We start from the raw sequence: 18182 nt of genomic DNA, 5'->3' as shown, positions 1-18182 counted from the left end.
CCAATTTAAAGGGTTCTAATGACTACTTAAATCCTTTATTTGTAAGCGTGTGCTTGAAGGGGCCTACTGGTAATACATGTAGAGAAACGCATTTCTAATGTTGTCCTGGTACTTAGCACGCTTGGAGAACACAAATTAGTATGAATGAAAATAAGGAAAATGTGAGGGACAAAAGAAATGCAAGTATAGATTCCTTCTTTCTCATTATAAGCGGACCCAGGGAATTTGGATTTAAATTGGTGTTTTTTCCAGACTTTGCTTCAATGTATGTATGTATATATGTATATGTGTCTATACATACAATGTATATATCATAAATTTACTTGTGCCGCCTGAAGTCTTATTTTAAACTGATTACACTATAAGTATTCTAACATTGTTAGAAAGTAAAAGGACAGTTTAATAACCATTGTTCAAAAAGGGCTGTAGGTAGAAAGCACTCCAGAAGCCAACCTTTTGTGATATGTGTTGCAGAGAGGTGGTTGATTATTTTGGGAGAGTAACTTGTACACTTTTCATTATTTACTCAAAATTATTTTTTTTCTTGTCAATGTTTTCTGTTGAATCTCTTAATTACTTCATTTCAGCTATTCTAATCCTTGAATATTTGGGATGAACAACAAAAATCAAACACAAGCTTAACTTCTTTGTATTTCATAGTGGAGTACACTTCTCAAAATCTTTTGAACAATTCTTTTTCTATCTACTCTGGCTTTGATTGACCTTCAAAGACCTGAAGAATCTTTGCTAATACAGCCGTATTCACACATGCACATTCCTCACCTCCCTTCTCTAAACCCTTTCCTGAACAATTTCATTAATCACTTCTATGTGGATGCCTCCCACATCTCCTGATTTTATATGCTGAGAGCAATCTCTGTTTAACACCTTTTGGCACCTCAAATGAAATGTTTTTAAAATTCCTTTCAAGCATGCTTTTCAAGTCCTGGAGGTTGTATTTCTGCAATGAGGCTACCCAGGTTTAAAAACCTCATCCATCACTGCCTCCTCTTTCCTTGCTTCTCGAGACCTTTCAACCAATTGCTAAATTTTCTGTCTCCATATCGTTTATGTTTTCTGAGCTTTCTATTCCTATTGTAATGCTACCTGTTCAAGCCTCCATTCTATTTTGGCTGGATTCCTGCATTGGCCTCCTAAACTGGATTTCTGGATTCCAGCTTTCCCCATGTGAATCCTTTATGCAGAGCTTTTGGATTAATTACCCTGAAGTGCAAACTGATGATGTTTCCTGGTCAGAAACTCTCAATAACTCTTATTTCGTACACACTAGGCTTGCCAGTCTGGCATTTAAAGTTCTCCATGTTTTGGCTCTAAAACACCTTTTTCATCTTTCACCCTTTACTATTCTTTATAAATGTATCTTTCAGCCAAAATGAATTAGTCACTATTTCTGGTGCTTATCAAATCCATTCTCTTACTTAAGTTTTTCCTTCTGCCTAGATTCTAAAAGGCCACTTCAGTATGTCCAAATCTTACCTTAAGGTCTTAGCCCGAGTGCTCTCCTCTCAAATAAGCTATATCCCCTCCTGAACAACAGGCGCAGTAATCAGTGTCTTATGGCACTTACCACTACACGGCATGTGTTGCAGTTACTTATGTGGATCATCTTGACAGTAAGAACTTTTAGGACAGGCTCCACTTATATTTTTACATCCTCTTCTATGCCTAGCACACAGTGCCTTAGGTACCCATAAATGATGAAGTTAGGAAAAGCACACTGGTAACTAGCTAGAGTAATTCAAGTGGTAGTTTTTCTTTGGAGATCCTAGGGTTGAGTTCAAATCCAGCAAAGACCTGTTTCAAGTTTTTTTGGTTTCTCTGCAAAGGACACCCAAATTCTTCCTAAAAGAGTTGCACCTTGTAACCTAACTATTAACTGTCAAAAAACGTAAAGAAAAAGAAAAAGAAAAGGTGATTAATGTTACAAGGTCTGTGAAGATAAGTAGAATACCTAGATCCAGAAAGGTAGTTCTACTGCACTCTGCATTGTCAAGGGCAATGATGGTCACATTTTAAGACAGACATTGACATGGAGTAGACAGCCCCCCATGGAGGGAGCTAGAATTAGAGGTCTGGAAATATTTATCTATTCATCCATTTAATGTATGCTCACAAAACTAAACCTCTGCCCTCAGAGGGCTTATGTTCTAACGAGGGGGGTAGACATGTTAACAAATATTACATACGTATACACGGAGAAAAGGACACACAATACTGTATATGATATACAATGGAGAAAATTAAAGCAGGGGAAGGAGGGTAGTGAGGCGGTAAGGAGTTGTCATTTTAGAGGGAGTTCAAGGGAACACTTCCTTGATGAAGTGATATTTGAGCAGGGACTGAAGGGTGTTAGTGAGGCATGTAGTTGTCTGGAGGGGGTTTCCAGGTGGAAGAAATAGTAATTGTAAAAGCCCTGGAATGGGAGCAAGCTTTGTGTTTGATTAACAACACAGATGAATACGGATGTGGGTGGCAGGGTGTGTAAGTGGGGACTGCAGATCATACAGGCCCTGGTAGGACAATGGTTTTGTGGGGTTTTTTTTTGAAGAAGATGATTAGCCCTGAGCTAACTGCTGCCAATCCTCCTCTTTTTGCTGAGGAAGACTGGCCGTAAGCCAACATCTGTGTCCATCTTCCTCCACTTTATATGTGGGACGCCTACCACAGCATGGCGTGCCAAGTGGTGCCATGTCTGCACCCGGGATCCGGACTGATGAACCCCGGGCCTCCAAGAAACAGGTGTGCACTTAACCACTGCACCACCGGGCCGGGCCCTGTAGGACAATGTTAAAGTCTAGCTTTTACTCTGGTATGGGAAGCCGTTCAAGGATTTACCTCCTGGAGGACAGAGGAGATAAAGGGGAGCCAATCAGTTGGCTGTTACAACAATTTGAGTGAAAGATTAATGGTGGCTTTGGCCAGAGTGGGAGCAGAAGAGATGAGAAATGGTTAGATTCTGAACATATTCTGAAGGTAGAGCTGTCAGGATTTGCTGATAGATTGGAAGTGGGTCGTCAGAGAGGGATCAAGAATGAGTCTAAGCAACTGGAAGGAATGGATTTGCCATGACTAAGAGACGACTTGGGAAAACTGGGGTGGGAATGGGGGAAAAGATGTGCTTGGTAGATCTAGATACTAGAGCTGGGAACCAAGAACTGGAAGAGGCAGGGAGGAAGGTAGCAAGCAAGACAGTTCTGTAAGGAATAGAGCCATCACAAAATGACAGGGCTTTCTTTGTGGCCATCACTAGAAGTAATCAACATAAGCTTCCTGTCTATCTGCTATGAGGACACAGAAGGAACTACGGGAGTTGATTTATAAGGATTCTTCTTAGATTCTAATCGCACTCATACACATACACGTTTTATCTTTTATATAAGAAAACACAGGTAAATCTAGTATCAAATACATTTTTACCTTTCATTCTTTCTAAAAATTCAAGTATTTAAATTCATACCTGAAAATCTGCCTCCCAGTTAGACTGAAAGCACCATGGGAACAGGAACCTTATTCCAATGCTGAGAACACAGTAGGCGCTCAAGATGTGAATGAACAAATGGAAGTTTATATTCAGTTTCAAGGCTTTTGATAGATATTGTTCAACTGCCCCCTAAAAATGTAGTACCAATTCACATTCCATTTACCAAGAATATGACAGAGCTTCTCAACTTTGCCAATACTGGTAATTACATTGTTTTTAATTATTGCTTTTATAATACTGATAATCTGCATCTCATAGTTTGTCTTTTTTTTAAATAACTAATAGGGTTCAGCACTTTTCACACTTTATTGGACATTTTTATATTTTCTTCTGTGAATTGCTTTTTAACATTTTTTGCCCTTTTTTCACATGGTTTGTTTTTTCTTATTGACTGAACTGAGTTCTTCACCTTCTGGACATTAAAACCCTGTCATATGTTGCAAATATTTTCCTTTATCTTCTGCCATACAAAAATTTAAAACACGCAGATTTCCTTTATTGTTGCTTTTCTAAGTTAAATTATACTTTCCAAGCCAAACTTAATTTTATTCACTCAATATGTAATCAATTACTAATTATGTGTGTGTAAGGAAATGTACTATTATATGTGTGAGGTTACCAGATAAAAAACCAAAAAATCCTATTTTCAGGGCCATTACAATCATGAAAGGGTGTTGGACACATGCTTATAAGGTGGTATGCAGTAAGCACTGTAATAGTGGTAGTTTACTGTTAAGTGTTCTTATGAGGGAGAGAGTATGTCCTCCATGAGTGATTCAGACAAGCTTTAAGGAAAAGTTAAAATCTGAATTAAGCAGAGACGTAGGATTTGAAAGGGTAAAGGTATAAGGACACTTACAGAAGTGAATTGCATGAGCAGATGTAGGAAACAAAAAACACAAGGTATGTTCAGGGAAACTGAATAATCCAGTGTGGGTTTCATAATCTTGTAGGGAAATAGTACTTGTAAGACTAAACCTGCTGAACTGTTTTCTGAATACTTTTCCTTCCATTATGTGGTCTGTTGCTGACTTCCCTAGTGCCAGAAGCTTACCAAGTATATTATAATCCTTGGAAAATGAAACAGAAACCGTATGAAAGGCGATCATCATACCCCTTGAACACTGCAGACTTTCCCACTTTGGGTTACACACAACTAAACTAGCTGACTAATGCTAAATAATCTAGGGCATAGTCTGCATGTCTCTTTGAGTTTTCTAATCTGACTAGAGTAGATGATATTTAAGGTCCCTTCAGGGTTAAAACTTCTGGAAAATCAAAGATTCCAGGAAGCATCCAATCTTATTTTCATTACAGATAAACATTCTTAGCTTACCTTATACCCTAATAAGGGGAACTCATTATGAAGTCCTTGACATAGGTACCTTCAAAGATGGAAACACAGTATTCTAATATGATATACACTCTGTGTGCTGTGGGTCATCTTTGCATGGTAAGATAAAGCATGACATTACTGACATCCATTTTCTCATAAACATGGAAAACTTAAAATATAACCTGAGGGTCCAGTTGGCCCCCCCAAGTTCAATTACAATTAAGACAGTATAAACATCTGTAAAAGTATTTGTGAATTGTGTTTTACGTTATAGTCATCCAGTAACTCATGGGATCGGGCTTACAAGTAAAAGTTGTAAAATTAGCATGGAGCGATTAATTCTTTGGGTAAGGGTTAAGAGACAATAATATAAATATGGCTTGAAAAAGTGTAAAGCCCTATATACTCTTCAAGGTTATTAGGGAAGAAAACAAGGTACATATATTTAGCTAACCTTAGACTTAAACTAGTAAGTTATTTAGATCAAAAGAGAACAATTAAGTTGATGTCACAAATTCAAACTCAAGTAGTTTGGATTGAGGTAGTAAATATTTTATCATCTGAAATCTTAGTGGCAAACACAATATATAAATTAAACACATTTCTGCTATTTGTTAAATATATATGCATATATTCATATCCTTCAGTAAACTGTAAGTAGACAAAGCTAAAAAACAGATCTTTTCCAAATCCAACTTATTTGACTCAAAAATAATACTTTCCAGCTTTCAACATATATACTAATTTCTTACCTAGTCTTACAAGATAAATTTGACAATTCAACCTGTATTATTCCAGTGCTAACTACTAGCTGTATTAATTTAATAAACAGGGACATTGGTACAAGGGGACTTAAGAGTTCATTCTTGAGCAGAAAATGAGAACTGAACAGTGATTTCATCACTGTAAACCAAATTGTTCCTTAGCACCCCCTGAAGCTAATGTATGGCAGATCATTAACCATAAAGTACATTCTGGGGTTTAAGGGACATAAGTGTAGTTCAGAGTCCTTTGACAAAATCATACCATCTCACTACCTTTGAAGATAAACACTTAGAATTCTCATACACATCTCAGATCCTGTTTGGATATTCCATTCAATTTACTGGATTTTTTTTTGTTTAATGCTGCATTACAAATATAATATAGAATAAAGAAACAAAGTTAAATGTCACTTCAGGCAATTACCAGTCTAACAGTATTAGTAAAAATGGTACTTTTAGTGAAATACACACAAAATCTAAGGCTATTTTTCAATTATTCTTTTAGCATTTTCAAGTTGGAAAATGCATTATAAAAAACTCAAAGATGTTGCCAGGTTTACTCATCGAGTGCTTTTGACACTAAAAATAAGAGACAGAATAACACCATAGTTATAACCATTGGGGCTCAAGAATCATTATATGATAGGACTGCAAAGAGCTGTATGAATCACTTGTCTAGAATTTGTAAAATTCCTTCTGTTTCCCAATAAAATAACTAAACCATGCATTTTTCTCTAAAGCAGTCTTCCAGTGTGTCAACATGTGTGCTCTCTTGGCTAGACGTTTCCTAGAAATTAGCAGGAACAGCTTTTTTCCTCCATTATCATCTGGCAAAGATGTAAAACCAGACTGCCTCTTTCTGCCAGCTGCGCTGCCCTCTACTGGACTACGTAAGGTGTAAAGCCAGCAGGTCAATGCAGCTATGTTTCCCAAGGTAACACTGTAGATATAAATGCAAATGAGAAAAGGCATATCCCATACCTCAAACAAATTGAAGTTCCCTGGACAAACACAAAAAGAATCTTTTAGTAAACTGACTTTTACAGTAGGAAAAAATCAGCAGAGTGCTAACTCTATAAGTAAACAATTTCATTTTGAGAACTGATAATAAGGAAGCTTTATACAGTCTTATTCTCCTTTTCAATACCCTGGAGGCAGATCTGGAGCAACGGTTGTAGTAATGGGTATACTCTAATGTTGATCAGTTATGATGATTTGTATTAATACAAATCACATTTTTGTGAGTCCATCTACTCTATGAATTTTTTTATACATAAACATAGCTCATAGTAGATACATGCTGAGTTCATCAAATCCACAAGTCTCTTGCCACAAATATCAACACTTTCCAGAGCCAGACGATTCATTTTAAGTTAGCGGGATCTTTTTCTCTGTAGTTCATCCCCATGCTTGAGATTTGCAGTAATGCAGGACCAGTTTACCATCACTGCCAAAACACTACAAATAGAAAAAAAGCAAGAAATTAAACTCAATTTTTGTTATTCTTAGATGGAACTAAGAAAAAAAAGTGTATCATAAATAACCCATACATGTAAGGTATCTATTGAAAGAAATAGCTTTATAGATAAAAGTTGCTATCAGACACTTACCAGTAATCATAAATTTTTAATAAAAACCTGTCCTTTCAGCATCTTAAGCATGGACACGTTTACATATTTTAATCTTCTCCATTCTCTACATCTCTGACTATAATGTACACATTATTTTCTACTGGTGCTAGTGTGTATACTCTAATGATTACTGCCATGAAGATATAAAGATATTGAATAAAGTCATTCTTTGCAGTCTCCTTTTCAATTTCTTGGAGGCAGATCTAGATTACTGATTATATAAACAATGTAGATGAAACTAGATGTAGGTAAAAAAGGATACCTTACTTTCTGGGCATACTTCAAAGTCAGCTTCTGTTTGTACTACTCATTTCTTAATTCTTCAATCACTGTACAGTTTTTTGAGACCCAACTATGTTCAAGGCGTTACAGATATAACAGAGAATAAGAAAGTAATTTCTTCTTTGCTGACAGACAATTAAGAATGGTATATCACTTCATAAAATGATGATGTGAATTAATGATCATACTATACACAGAAGTGCACATTTCATTAAGAAAACAAAGCAGCAATATTTTACCTCATAGAGGGTTCCAACTTCCTGGTCTGGGGAGGGGGCAAAGGACTGATTCACATAAATAAACTGCAAGAAAAAAAAATTATCACAACTCACTTTTAATGGTATTTTGATTAATCTGCATTTTTCTGTGTTCCCATCCACGAGCTATTTCAAATTGTTTGTCTTCAGAACTGAATAAAGCTTTCCTAAACTTCTAATTTTCATAAATTAGTCAACTAATGAGATCTTTACGAAGACCATGTCTTTCCTCTAGAGAACAAAAATAACAGAATTTTTGTTCCTAGAACAGTGGTTTCCAACTTTTTATAACTAAAAAACCTTTAAATATTATGTTTACAAATAGCTTTTGAAGGTTTATTCAAGAAATTACATTAAAACTAACAATTTTCCTATTTACTCATAATTAGAGACAGAATTTCTCTTAAAATTTCACACACACAGCCAAAAATCAAGAAGTCTAACATTTGGGATAGTCCATGCATTTTTCTTGGGTAAATGACATATATGGTTGAATTTTTTTTGACCTTTACCACCTTTGAAAACTCTCAAAAGTACTGAACTTCAGGCTGGGTACCACTACTGTAAATTTACCTGCAGCCAAATGAGGTAGGAAAAATGTAACATAAATGAAACCTAATGTCCATATAACCTTGTTCTTTAAAGAATTCATCGTTCAATGTTTCCGTTTAGTCTCTTTTTACTAAAACATTTCTAGTATTTAAAAAATTCCTACAGATACTGTAACAAAAGGTCACAGTATCAAAGTGACTTTTGATAATTTTCTTTTTAGAAAACAAAACATAGTATTTACAGGTAATATACCCAATTGTCCTTTGTCTATAATCAAATTCTAAGAGTAAACTTTCCTGGGCTTAACATAATTAAAAAAAAAATATATATATATATATCAGAATAGTTGGTTGATAGAAACTATTTGGGCCACCAACTATAACAAGAATAAATATTGCTTACATTTCTCCCTTGGGCAATACAATGTGGTAATTAAAAGTAGAGGCTCCATTGAGACAGATCTAGGTTTGAATCTTGGCTCTAAATTCAAATAACTTTTCTTAGCCTGTTTCCTTATTTGTAAATACGGAAACTAATAGTATCTTTACTTCTTGGGGCTCCTGGGAAAGATAAAATGAGATAGTATGCATCACATATTGATGGCTGGTATATGTACTCAATAGACATTAATTATTAAATTATTTAAAAATAGTTCAATAGACATTAATTATTAAATTATTTAAAAATAGTTCACGCAGAAATATCAATTCATGGTTTAGGCTGAGTAAGGTTCTAAAATAATTTCAGAAACTTACCAGAAATCAGTGTGCATTTTAATGTGAATTTCCTGTAATACAGATATAATAATTTGTGTTGAGCTCCTAGCAGTTTAACTATGAGTGAACATAGATTTTACTCATTGGTACATTTTAAATTAGGATAAGGGCTCTTGGTGACAATTTGGTTTATTTCAGCAAACATTCTGTCTATTTGCTAGGAACTATGAAGAATATGATCTCTCCCCTCATTGAGTTTTTGATCTATTGGAGAGCCAGTCACACATGAAGAAATGAGAACATGTATGGGAAAAGAGCATCTGATGAAGTGTGTAGTACACAGAGATGTGGCATTAGTCTAGCCAAGCAAAAAGGTCAGGGAAGGCTTCCTGGAAGAGATACGAGGAATAAATAGGATTTAACTAGGTGAAGAGAATAGTGATTAGGATTTTGTAGGCAAAAGGGACAAAACTAAGATGGTGTGAGTGTTGAGGGGACAGTAGAGTAGACGTGGTAGAGAACGACAGGAACTCAATGTGATTTTGTAACAGGAATTAGCAACTGAAAGTGACTTTAATAAAAAAGAGCATTTCAGCTAGTTTAAACGGAAGTTCCATGGAAGTAAAATTTTCAAAATGCAATCTTTTGCCAAATGCTAGAACTTGGGAAGATAAAATTATTTTAGTTTTAAAGAATAATGATTTTGTTTTTAAATCACCAGTCTTTATGTTGATATCTCTTTAGTTATTCTGGTTGTTACAAAGCTTTCTTTAGAAGACTCCCCGGGAAGGGTTCACGGGAACAGTTTTCCCTGAGTCATTACACATTGCTAATAGTTCGTGCCCTGATTAAAAGTCAGTTTTGTTGTATATAAAATCCTTATCTCATTGGATTGGTGGTTACCAGAGGGGAAAGGGGGAGGGAGGAGGGCAAAAGGGGTGATTAGACACAAATGTGTGGTGATGGATTATAACTAGTCTATGGGTGGTGAACGTGATGTAATCTACACAGAATTCGAAATCTATTACAATTTACACTTGAAAGTTATATAATGTTATAATCCAATGTTACTGCAATTAAAAAAAAATCCTTATCTCACACTTTCCTTCTATCTTTGCTGTCAAAGTGATGATAACCTAATTTTCTTTCTGAGGCAGGTCCTCTTTATTTCCCTAGATGTCCAAAGGATTTTTTTCCTTTTTGGTGAGGAAGTTGCCAGTCTTCCTCTTTTTGCTTGAGGAAGATTGTCCCTTAGCTAATATCTGTGCCAATCTTCCTCTATTTTGTATGTGGGACTCTGCCACAGCATGGCTTGATGAGCAGTGTAGGTCTGTGCCAGGGATTCAAATCTGCAGTCCACTGAAGCGCAGCATGCAAACTTACCCACTACACCACCTGGTCGGCCCTGAAAGGATTTTTTAATGTGCCGTGGTGCTCATTATTCTGGGTTGGTATTTGCAGGTACTTCGTATATTTTTTTAATATGTAGTTTCAAATCTTTTTTTAAGAAATTTCCCTTGAATTATAGTTTTAAGTATTTGTTTTGTTCCTTTGCTTTGGTTTTCTTCTTCAGGGACTCCTGTTATCTCTATGTTCACTGTCCTTTGTTCATACTCTGTCACTTTCTCCCAAATCTTTTTTACTGTTCATTTTTGATTAAAAAAGAATTTTTCTTTTTGCCTTTTTTTTTTTTAAAGATTGGCACCTGAGCTAATATCTGTTCCCAATCTTTTTTTTTTCCCTCCCCTTCTTCTTCTCCCCAAAGCACCCCAGTATAGAGTTGTATATCCTAGTTGTGAGTGCCTCTGGTTGTGCTATGTGGGACATCACCTCAGCATGGCCTGACGAGCGGTGCCATGTCCATGCCCGGGATCTGAACTGGTGAAACCCCAGGACGCCAAAGTGGAGCATGCAAACTTAACCACTCGGCCACCAGGCCGGCTCCTGCCTTCTATTTTTCTTAAGGCATTATCTGTTATTTATTTGCTCTTACATTCCTTCCAGTTAAGTCTCCATTTCTGAAATAACTTTTTGTTTTTTTTAAAGATTTTATGTTTCCTTTTTCTCCCCAAAGCCCCCCAGTACACAGTTACATATTTTTTTAGTTGTGGGTCCTTCTAGTTGTGGCATGTGGGATGCCACCTCAGCATGGCCTGATGAGTGGTGCCATGTCTGCACCCAGGATCTGAACCGCTGAAACTCTGGGCCGCTGAAGCGGAGTGTGTGAACTTAACCACTTGGCCACGGGGCTGGCCCGTGAAATAACTTATTTCTAATTCTTTTCCTGAGCTCTGTTACTTCATTTGAGTTTTATACTAATGTTGATATGTTGTTCTTACATTTCTTGTATCATTTTCTTATTATTTCAAAACAAGCTGAAAGACATTAAGTTACAGTTATTGACCTATCTTGTAGGTACATTTTTCTGACATATTTTCATTGTCTTTAGGGATGTTATTTTGTCCTTTTCTGTTTTTCTTATATCACTGTATGCGATTAGACCTTGATACTTCTCTGTTGCTTGTTTTTATATGAAATTTTTTTCTTCAGCTTTTAGAATGAGATGGGTTAGTGTAGTTTTTCTAACTCTGCAGAGCTCCATCTTGTTTTTGCTTTTTTTTTTTTGAGGAAGATTAGCTCTGAGCTAACATCTGCCACCAACCCTCCTCTTTTTTTGCTGAAGAAGACTGGCTCTGAGCTAACATCCGTGCCTATCTTCCTCTACTTTATATGTGGGATGCCTGCCACAGCATGGCTTGACAAGCAGTGCCATGTCCGCACCTGGAATCCAAACTGGTGAACGCTGGGCCACCGAAGTGGAACGTGTGCACTTAACCACTGCGCCACCAGGCTGGCCCCTCTTCTGTTGTTTTTTTTTGTATAGCGTTCAACGGTATGCAGGCCTGCTTTCTAAACTTTCCAGGTTCTGTTCCCTCGACTTTGACCTGGTCCTTCTCCTCCCTTCCTCTCATATTCCTACCCTGATCAATTCTGTTTCACTTCCAGAAGTTCCTCCTCAGTGTGGGGTCTTGTCCTGGAAGGGAGCCTTACTGAGTCTGTTTTGAGAGCTTTCAGCAGCTAGACTGCTCTAGTCCCTCCAGTCCTCCTTAGTGCAGATATACTGTAATCACCTGCTACTGGAGAAATAAAACCTCTCAATTTCAGCTACATTCTTAAATGGGCCCACTGTGCTTTCCAGTGAATACCTGTTAGCTGTTTTCAGGTTCTCCTTTTCTCAGAGTTGTCAGATGCCAATCTTGCTGCTTGCTTCTTTCAGCACATTTGCTGATACCATGCAGATCCTGTGGTTGGTGATGGTCTGTCCCCAACAACTTGCATTTTAGGGTTCATGAGGATCCTTTATCATCTAGTTTTATTATAAATACTAATCATGGGTTTCTGGTTTTGCTATCTAGTTGGTTATGTTTTTGTGGGAATTTGGAGATTTGACTATGCCTTATATCACTGCTATCTTCCCACAATCCTCAACATTTTTTCTTTAACATCCGTTTTGCTAAAATAATGTGGGTACAGCTAGATAAAAGCCAGAAGATGTGAGTTTTAATTTAATCTAGGAAAGTGACAAAAATGATTCTACTTGTTTATGTTTCCTATTGCTTAAATGGGAAAGCATCACCAGATTCACTACAAAGGGTTAAGATCGAACCATATAAAATTTTTAATTTAAAATGGTTGATTGATGGCTATTTTACATGGTACAACCTAATATATATTGATATCAATCAAATCCTTTCAGATTGCTGGATATAGGCAATACAAAATGTCAAGACTCTAACACTAACACAGAACATAGCATCATTTTGTCTTTTCCTCTATCTATAAATTTCTAAAAGTGATGTTTGAATTATTTGGTAGTCTTCTGGTTTCCCACCTCTTCAACTCTTCATGCTGCACCCTTAGTAGAGACATAGCGTCTACTCATTTCTCTAAAGTGTATGTCCTCATTCCCCTAACTTTTCTATTTAGACTCGGACTCTAGGCAAGGTCCTCTGCTCCTGAGGTTTTAGCTACCACATGCATGTGGATGACACTATAATCTTGCCCATCTCTGACAGTGAATTAAGTTCTATATGGCACTCATAAAACAGATGATTTTTTTCACTCTGATCACAAAGAGAGATGTTCACCTGTGAAACTCAAATATTCCCAATGCTTTTCCCACAACTTCCTTTGGAGGAATCCCTGGCTTTATGCTATTCTTGCCTCAAATAACTTCTAGTGATTAATCTATCTTGCCCTTACTTTTGTGCCTATGTCCCTTTTGTGAGAACCACTTGTAGCTAAACTCTTAGAGCAGAGTAGTTTCTTTCTCCTCATTGACAAAGAGAAATAAACTCCAAAACATCCCACTTTTATAAATAATCAGTTCGTTCATCTTACCTGTTCTCACTCCTGTGTTTACAAGCAACTATATCCCTCCCCAACGCTTATACAAATTCTCAACTTGTATTTAAAAAACACTTAGCAATTTCTCAACCACATATCCACTCATACGCTATCTGTGTTAGTACTGACCAAGACTGTGATCTGCAGATAATGGTGTCTAGCACATTAATATAACATGACAAAATGCCAAACACATGTAGACACTCAAATTTCTGTAGTCAAATATCAAGTTAAAAACCAGTGGCATTTAAAATATTAATCCTTACAACTGCCACCAAGAAGTACTTAACATGTAGTATAATATGAAACAAGTATATCCCTTAGTTCTTCCACAACCTATGGCAAAGATACATTGTTTACCTCAAGAGGAACAGGAAGGAAGCAACACTGACATCAAAACAAGTTTAAAAACTCCAAAACTTTCATACTAATGTGCTATGATAGATCCTTCTGCATGGGCATTCAGTGACTTTTTGAGGAAAACAACTAATACAGTAAGTAAAAAAAAAATTCAGTTCACATTGTAAAAGAAAATCTAAAATTCATTTCATTTCAGGGTTCCCCAGAGAATCCTTCAATAAAGTACACAAATTCCACTAATATATAAAATACAAGCATATCACTAAAGTAGCATATGTGGCTCTATATGCATTTCTATATACAACAGTTATTCACTGTTGCCTAGGAACTATTATGAATTCCTGTCGGGAAATGATCACCATTGGTTTCATACCAACTGTTCTGAGGCCACAAGTTTTAGGAACTTTTTGATGAAGTCAATGAGTCCTTGGATGGTTCGGGTTCGCTCTACAGCCCACTTCTTTGTTTTCATTATAGGGGTGTCTCCCACAGCCTTTAGCAGGATGTCAACTGTAAAAGAAAAAAATATTGACCATTACACTAAAACATCTAAAGAGAATGTTGTAGAAGAAGACTTTAGAAAACTTAAACCTTTAATCTACATACAGTTTATGTATTTAAGATGCTGGAGGTATACCCAAGATGTAAAAATGTTAGGTAAGATTCTTTTTCATCACGTTTTTGTAGGCTTTTTTCCTTGATCCTACAGTCCCACAAAGTCTCCCCATGAAATGAATCTTTAAAATGCATTTTAACATAACAGCAAATTCCAAAGAGAAGAAATATAAATGGTCTATTAAGATATGAAAAAACATAACAATGTCATGACCTTTTTCATCTACAAAACTAGTAAATATTAGAATAATAGTGTAGATGATACTACTATGGGGAATACAAAATGGTGTACCCTTTCTGGAGAGCAATACAGTAATACATTACCAAATACTTAAAGATATATTTGACTCAATAATACTTCCAGGAATCCAGTCTAAGAAAATATGAGATGTGATAAGATTCACTTACAAGGATTTCACCTTCGTTGAAACATTTATAGAAAAAAAATGGTAAACCTAAATATCCAACAAAGATATTTAGAGGAGACTGGCTAAATAAAGGATATTATACTCTATGATAGAATTTATATAGTGTAGTCTTTAAAGAGCACACCCTCTAAACTCCCTGGGTTCAAAATCCTTTTTGCCACTTGTTAGGTATATATATCTGAATAAACTCTTTAAACTCTCTACCACAGTTTCTCCATTTGTAAAAGGAAGATAATAGCGCATATCTCCTAGAGTTGTTATGAAGATTAAATGAGTTAGTATACGTAAAGCATTTAGAAGAGTATCAGCTCATAACTCATACTCATTGAATCTTAAGATTAAGCTGCCATTAAAGAAACACATAAAAGCATATTTACAGTATGAAAAAGTTATCAAAATGTACTAAATATAAAACAGCATGTATAATATGATCTCAATTTCATTAAAACCATCACAAGCACATAGTCACATAAACATGGCCTATGCACCCAAATGCTACTTCTCAGTAGTGACATTATAGGCTATTATTATTTAGTTTTACTTGTGTTTTTTGTGACCACCAAGTTTTCTACAATAAACTTTTCAATAAAAGAAGACAATAAAAATTATTAAAAAGAAAATACATAACTAGGGGCCAAAAAGGTTTGGAGAAATCAAAGGTTTCGATAATCCAACATACAAAGATGCAAACGTAATGACTGTGAATCTGTCTCCTGAAGTTACTTTGCTTAAAAAAAAAAAAGACATCTACCATCAAAAGCAACACTGAAAGCAAAATGGTGTTCTGCTGCCCTCTAAAGTTAACTCTATTCTATTACATCCTTCTTGTCCCATTCTTTGGTATTAAAAATTGGGTCCCAATCAATGTATTCAAGTTTACCCCTGGAATGAAGGCACCTAGAACAGATGATGCACACAGGTTATCTTGCTGCTAAAGTCTATTTTCCTTCCTCCTCTTAATAATTCTAGCTTCATTCATGTAGGGAATAGAGATGAACTGGGAGACAACTGAGGGGATTTTGGTTAATTCACCTTCTATACCTCCCCTTCCCTGCTCCTTCAATCCTCTGGGGCTAGCAATAAGTCAACTGCAATTGGGCATTTCAAGAAAGTGAAGCAGAAAATATTGAGTTGTACTATTGAAGAAGAGCAGGAGGACAAGAAGCTAGAGAAGGAAAAGCATTTATTGTAATTATAACTGTATTTTTTTTTTTCTTTAATTCTAAAGGTGATGTGCTTGTAGTTCTCAACCCTAGCTACACTTTAGACTCAACTCGGCGAACATTTACAGGTGTCCGCATCAATTAAATCAGAATCTTCTGGAAGTAGGGCCTTGGCATGGATATGTTCAAAAGCTCTCCCAGGTGATCCTAATGTGCTGTCAGGACCAACAACCTCAGTCTGCTTCAATGATCTTTCTTCTTCTGTATTAAATGAAAGATGGAGCATATGAAATATTTAAGCTTCTTTCTTCAGAAGAGGTCCTCAAAAAAGAACAATGTCAAAGTAGAAATTCAATAGCTGGAAACTAAGTTTTAAATCAGAGGCAAACTCAAATACTCACAGGAGCCAGAAAATGAAAATCTGATTTTAAATGATGATTTAAAGATATATACTGTGCAGACCAAAGAAAACACACCGCATAACCTCAGACCCTATCTGGGCTCTGGGCCCTTGTTTTTTAGCCTCTGTTTTACACAGGTGTCTTTAGGTCAAGTAGTCAGCTTTTTCCTAAGACTATTAGAGCTTAAAACAAACCTGAAACAAACCCTGTTCCTACTTATAGTAAATTGGAAGAAAAAAGGGAACAAGAATCTGTAAAACTCATGGGATTCTTTTGAAGAAAGATTCTAACGGTTATCTACAGAAATAATCATAGGTTTCTGTTCCTCTACTAGTGCGCCATGTGGAAACGACAACACAGATTTCCCCCAAATGTAGAGGCAGTCTGCTTAAAGCGGGACAGCGCTAGGAGAGACAATTATCCTCCACAGCAGCAGAAACTGATGTTGGATGACAGGCCGTGAGATCACTGACTGGGAAACACGCCGTCCCTACGCTTTAAGACTCTGGATTGAGAAAACCTGAGGTCAAGGGTCAACCTCTTCGAATCGTAGATGCTGATTTGCTGCTCTTCGCAGGCAACCCTACATAGAGTGCCCCACTTAGGAATTTCTGTATTTTACAATGGCGAACTAATTCTCAATAAAGAGCGTGGGGACAGCTGGTTCACGCAAGGAAATGATTCACTTACAAAGGTTCCAAAATGGTGTTTAAAAAAAAAAAAGGCAGCGAAGGGGGCCAGTCCGGTCGTGTAATGGTTACATTCGCAGGGTGGGCTGCGCAGGCCGGGGTTCCAGTTCCGATCCCAGCGGGGCCCTACACACCGCTCATCAAGCCACGCTGTGACAGTGTCCCATATACAAAATAGAGGAAGACTGGCACCGTTGTTAGCTCAGGGCCAATCTTCCTCACCAAAACAAAGAAACAAAAAGGATGACGCCTATGCCTTTAGTTTTCCCTTAGCGTTCTTCGTACTGGGTAAAACTCCAGTTTTTTGGTTCAAGGAGTGAATTCACATGCAATTAGCATAAAAAACAGCGAAAAGGTGAGAAGGGGTGGATTCTAATTTAGACTTGCCACCGACATCTCTATCACCTTAAATCATTCAAATAATTAGGTCCCGCATTAAGTACCTGGAGCCACCGAGATCCCACTCAGCTCCCACCTTCAAACAGCTCGCAGTCTGGCCAACCCAAAGGAAGATCAGAGTACAGGGTGTTAACTGCGGTGACAGTCAAGTACCAGGCACGACACCGCGAAGGTGCGTCCAGAGATGGCCTTCTGGAGAGGCACTCAAGTCAAAGGTGGAAAAGTACACTTCCTCTCTCCTGACTGCTCAGAAACCACGTCTGGGACCGGCCCTGCTCTAAACTTTGCTTCTTTATTGCCCTCTATGCCTGGTCGGACGCAATCTAAACCTCCCGCCTCTGCCCAGAACGAAACTGCTCTCAAAATTACTTTTTTTTTTGGTGTCGCCGGCAGGCTCCTCTGTTCCCGGCGAGACTGCAGCGGAAGAGGGGGGCTCCGGAGTGGCCGTTTCTGGGGAAACCTCCGTAGGTCCTTCGCCATCAGCCGCAGTCGAGGGAGAAAGCTGCAGCGTTGACTCCGGCTCCTCAGCCATCTTGCTCGGTGGAAAACGAGGGCGGAGGTGGTGGGCGGTGCACAAGCGTGCAGTGGGCGGGCCTTGCGTCAGGGAGCGTCGCTAAGGAAGCGCCGGAGTAGGGAGACTCAACCCAACCGTGAAAGTCGGGCTTGCAGGCTGGTCCTCT

The 18182-nt window shown here is 37.4% G+C and overlaps 1 protein-coding gene across 2 annotated transcripts; it reads right to left on the bottom strand.

Moving 5' to 3' along the window:
• Window positions 1-5374: 5374 nt before the first annotated feature.
• On the bottom strand, window positions 5375-18034 carry ATG12 (autophagy related 12). 2 transcript variants are annotated; one of them, XR_006889379.1, is made up of 5 exons: window positions 17872-18034; window positions 14181-14317; window positions 9080-9111; window positions 7755-7817; window positions 7043-7060 (listed from the first exon to the last, which is right to left on the bottom strand). XR_006889379.1 is itself a non-coding variant. In XM_046666709.1 (4 exons), exons 1-4 carry the CDS (start codon window positions 18032-18034, stop codon window positions 7001-7003), a joined length of 423 nt encoding a protein of 140 aa, XP_046522665.1. In that variant the 3' UTR covers window positions 5375-7000. The 2 variants fall into 2 exon arrangements, 1 of the variants encoding a protein (XP_046522665.1); XM_046666709.1 differs by lacking the exon at window positions 9080-9111 and having other exon boundaries at window positions 5375-7060.
• Between the last annotated feature and the right edge of the window lie 148 nt (window positions 18035-18182).

Source organism: Equus quagga, chromosome 7 (assembly GCF_021613505.1).
Source record: "Equus quagga isolate Etosha38 chromosome 7, UCLA_HA_Equagga_1.0, whole genome shotgun sequence".
Lineage (NCBI taxonomy): Eukaryota > Metazoa > Chordata > Mammalia > Perissodactyla > Equidae > Equus > Equus quagga.
Note: the sequence above shows the minus strand (reverse complement) of the source record. Positions and strands in the feature narration are given on the sequence as shown.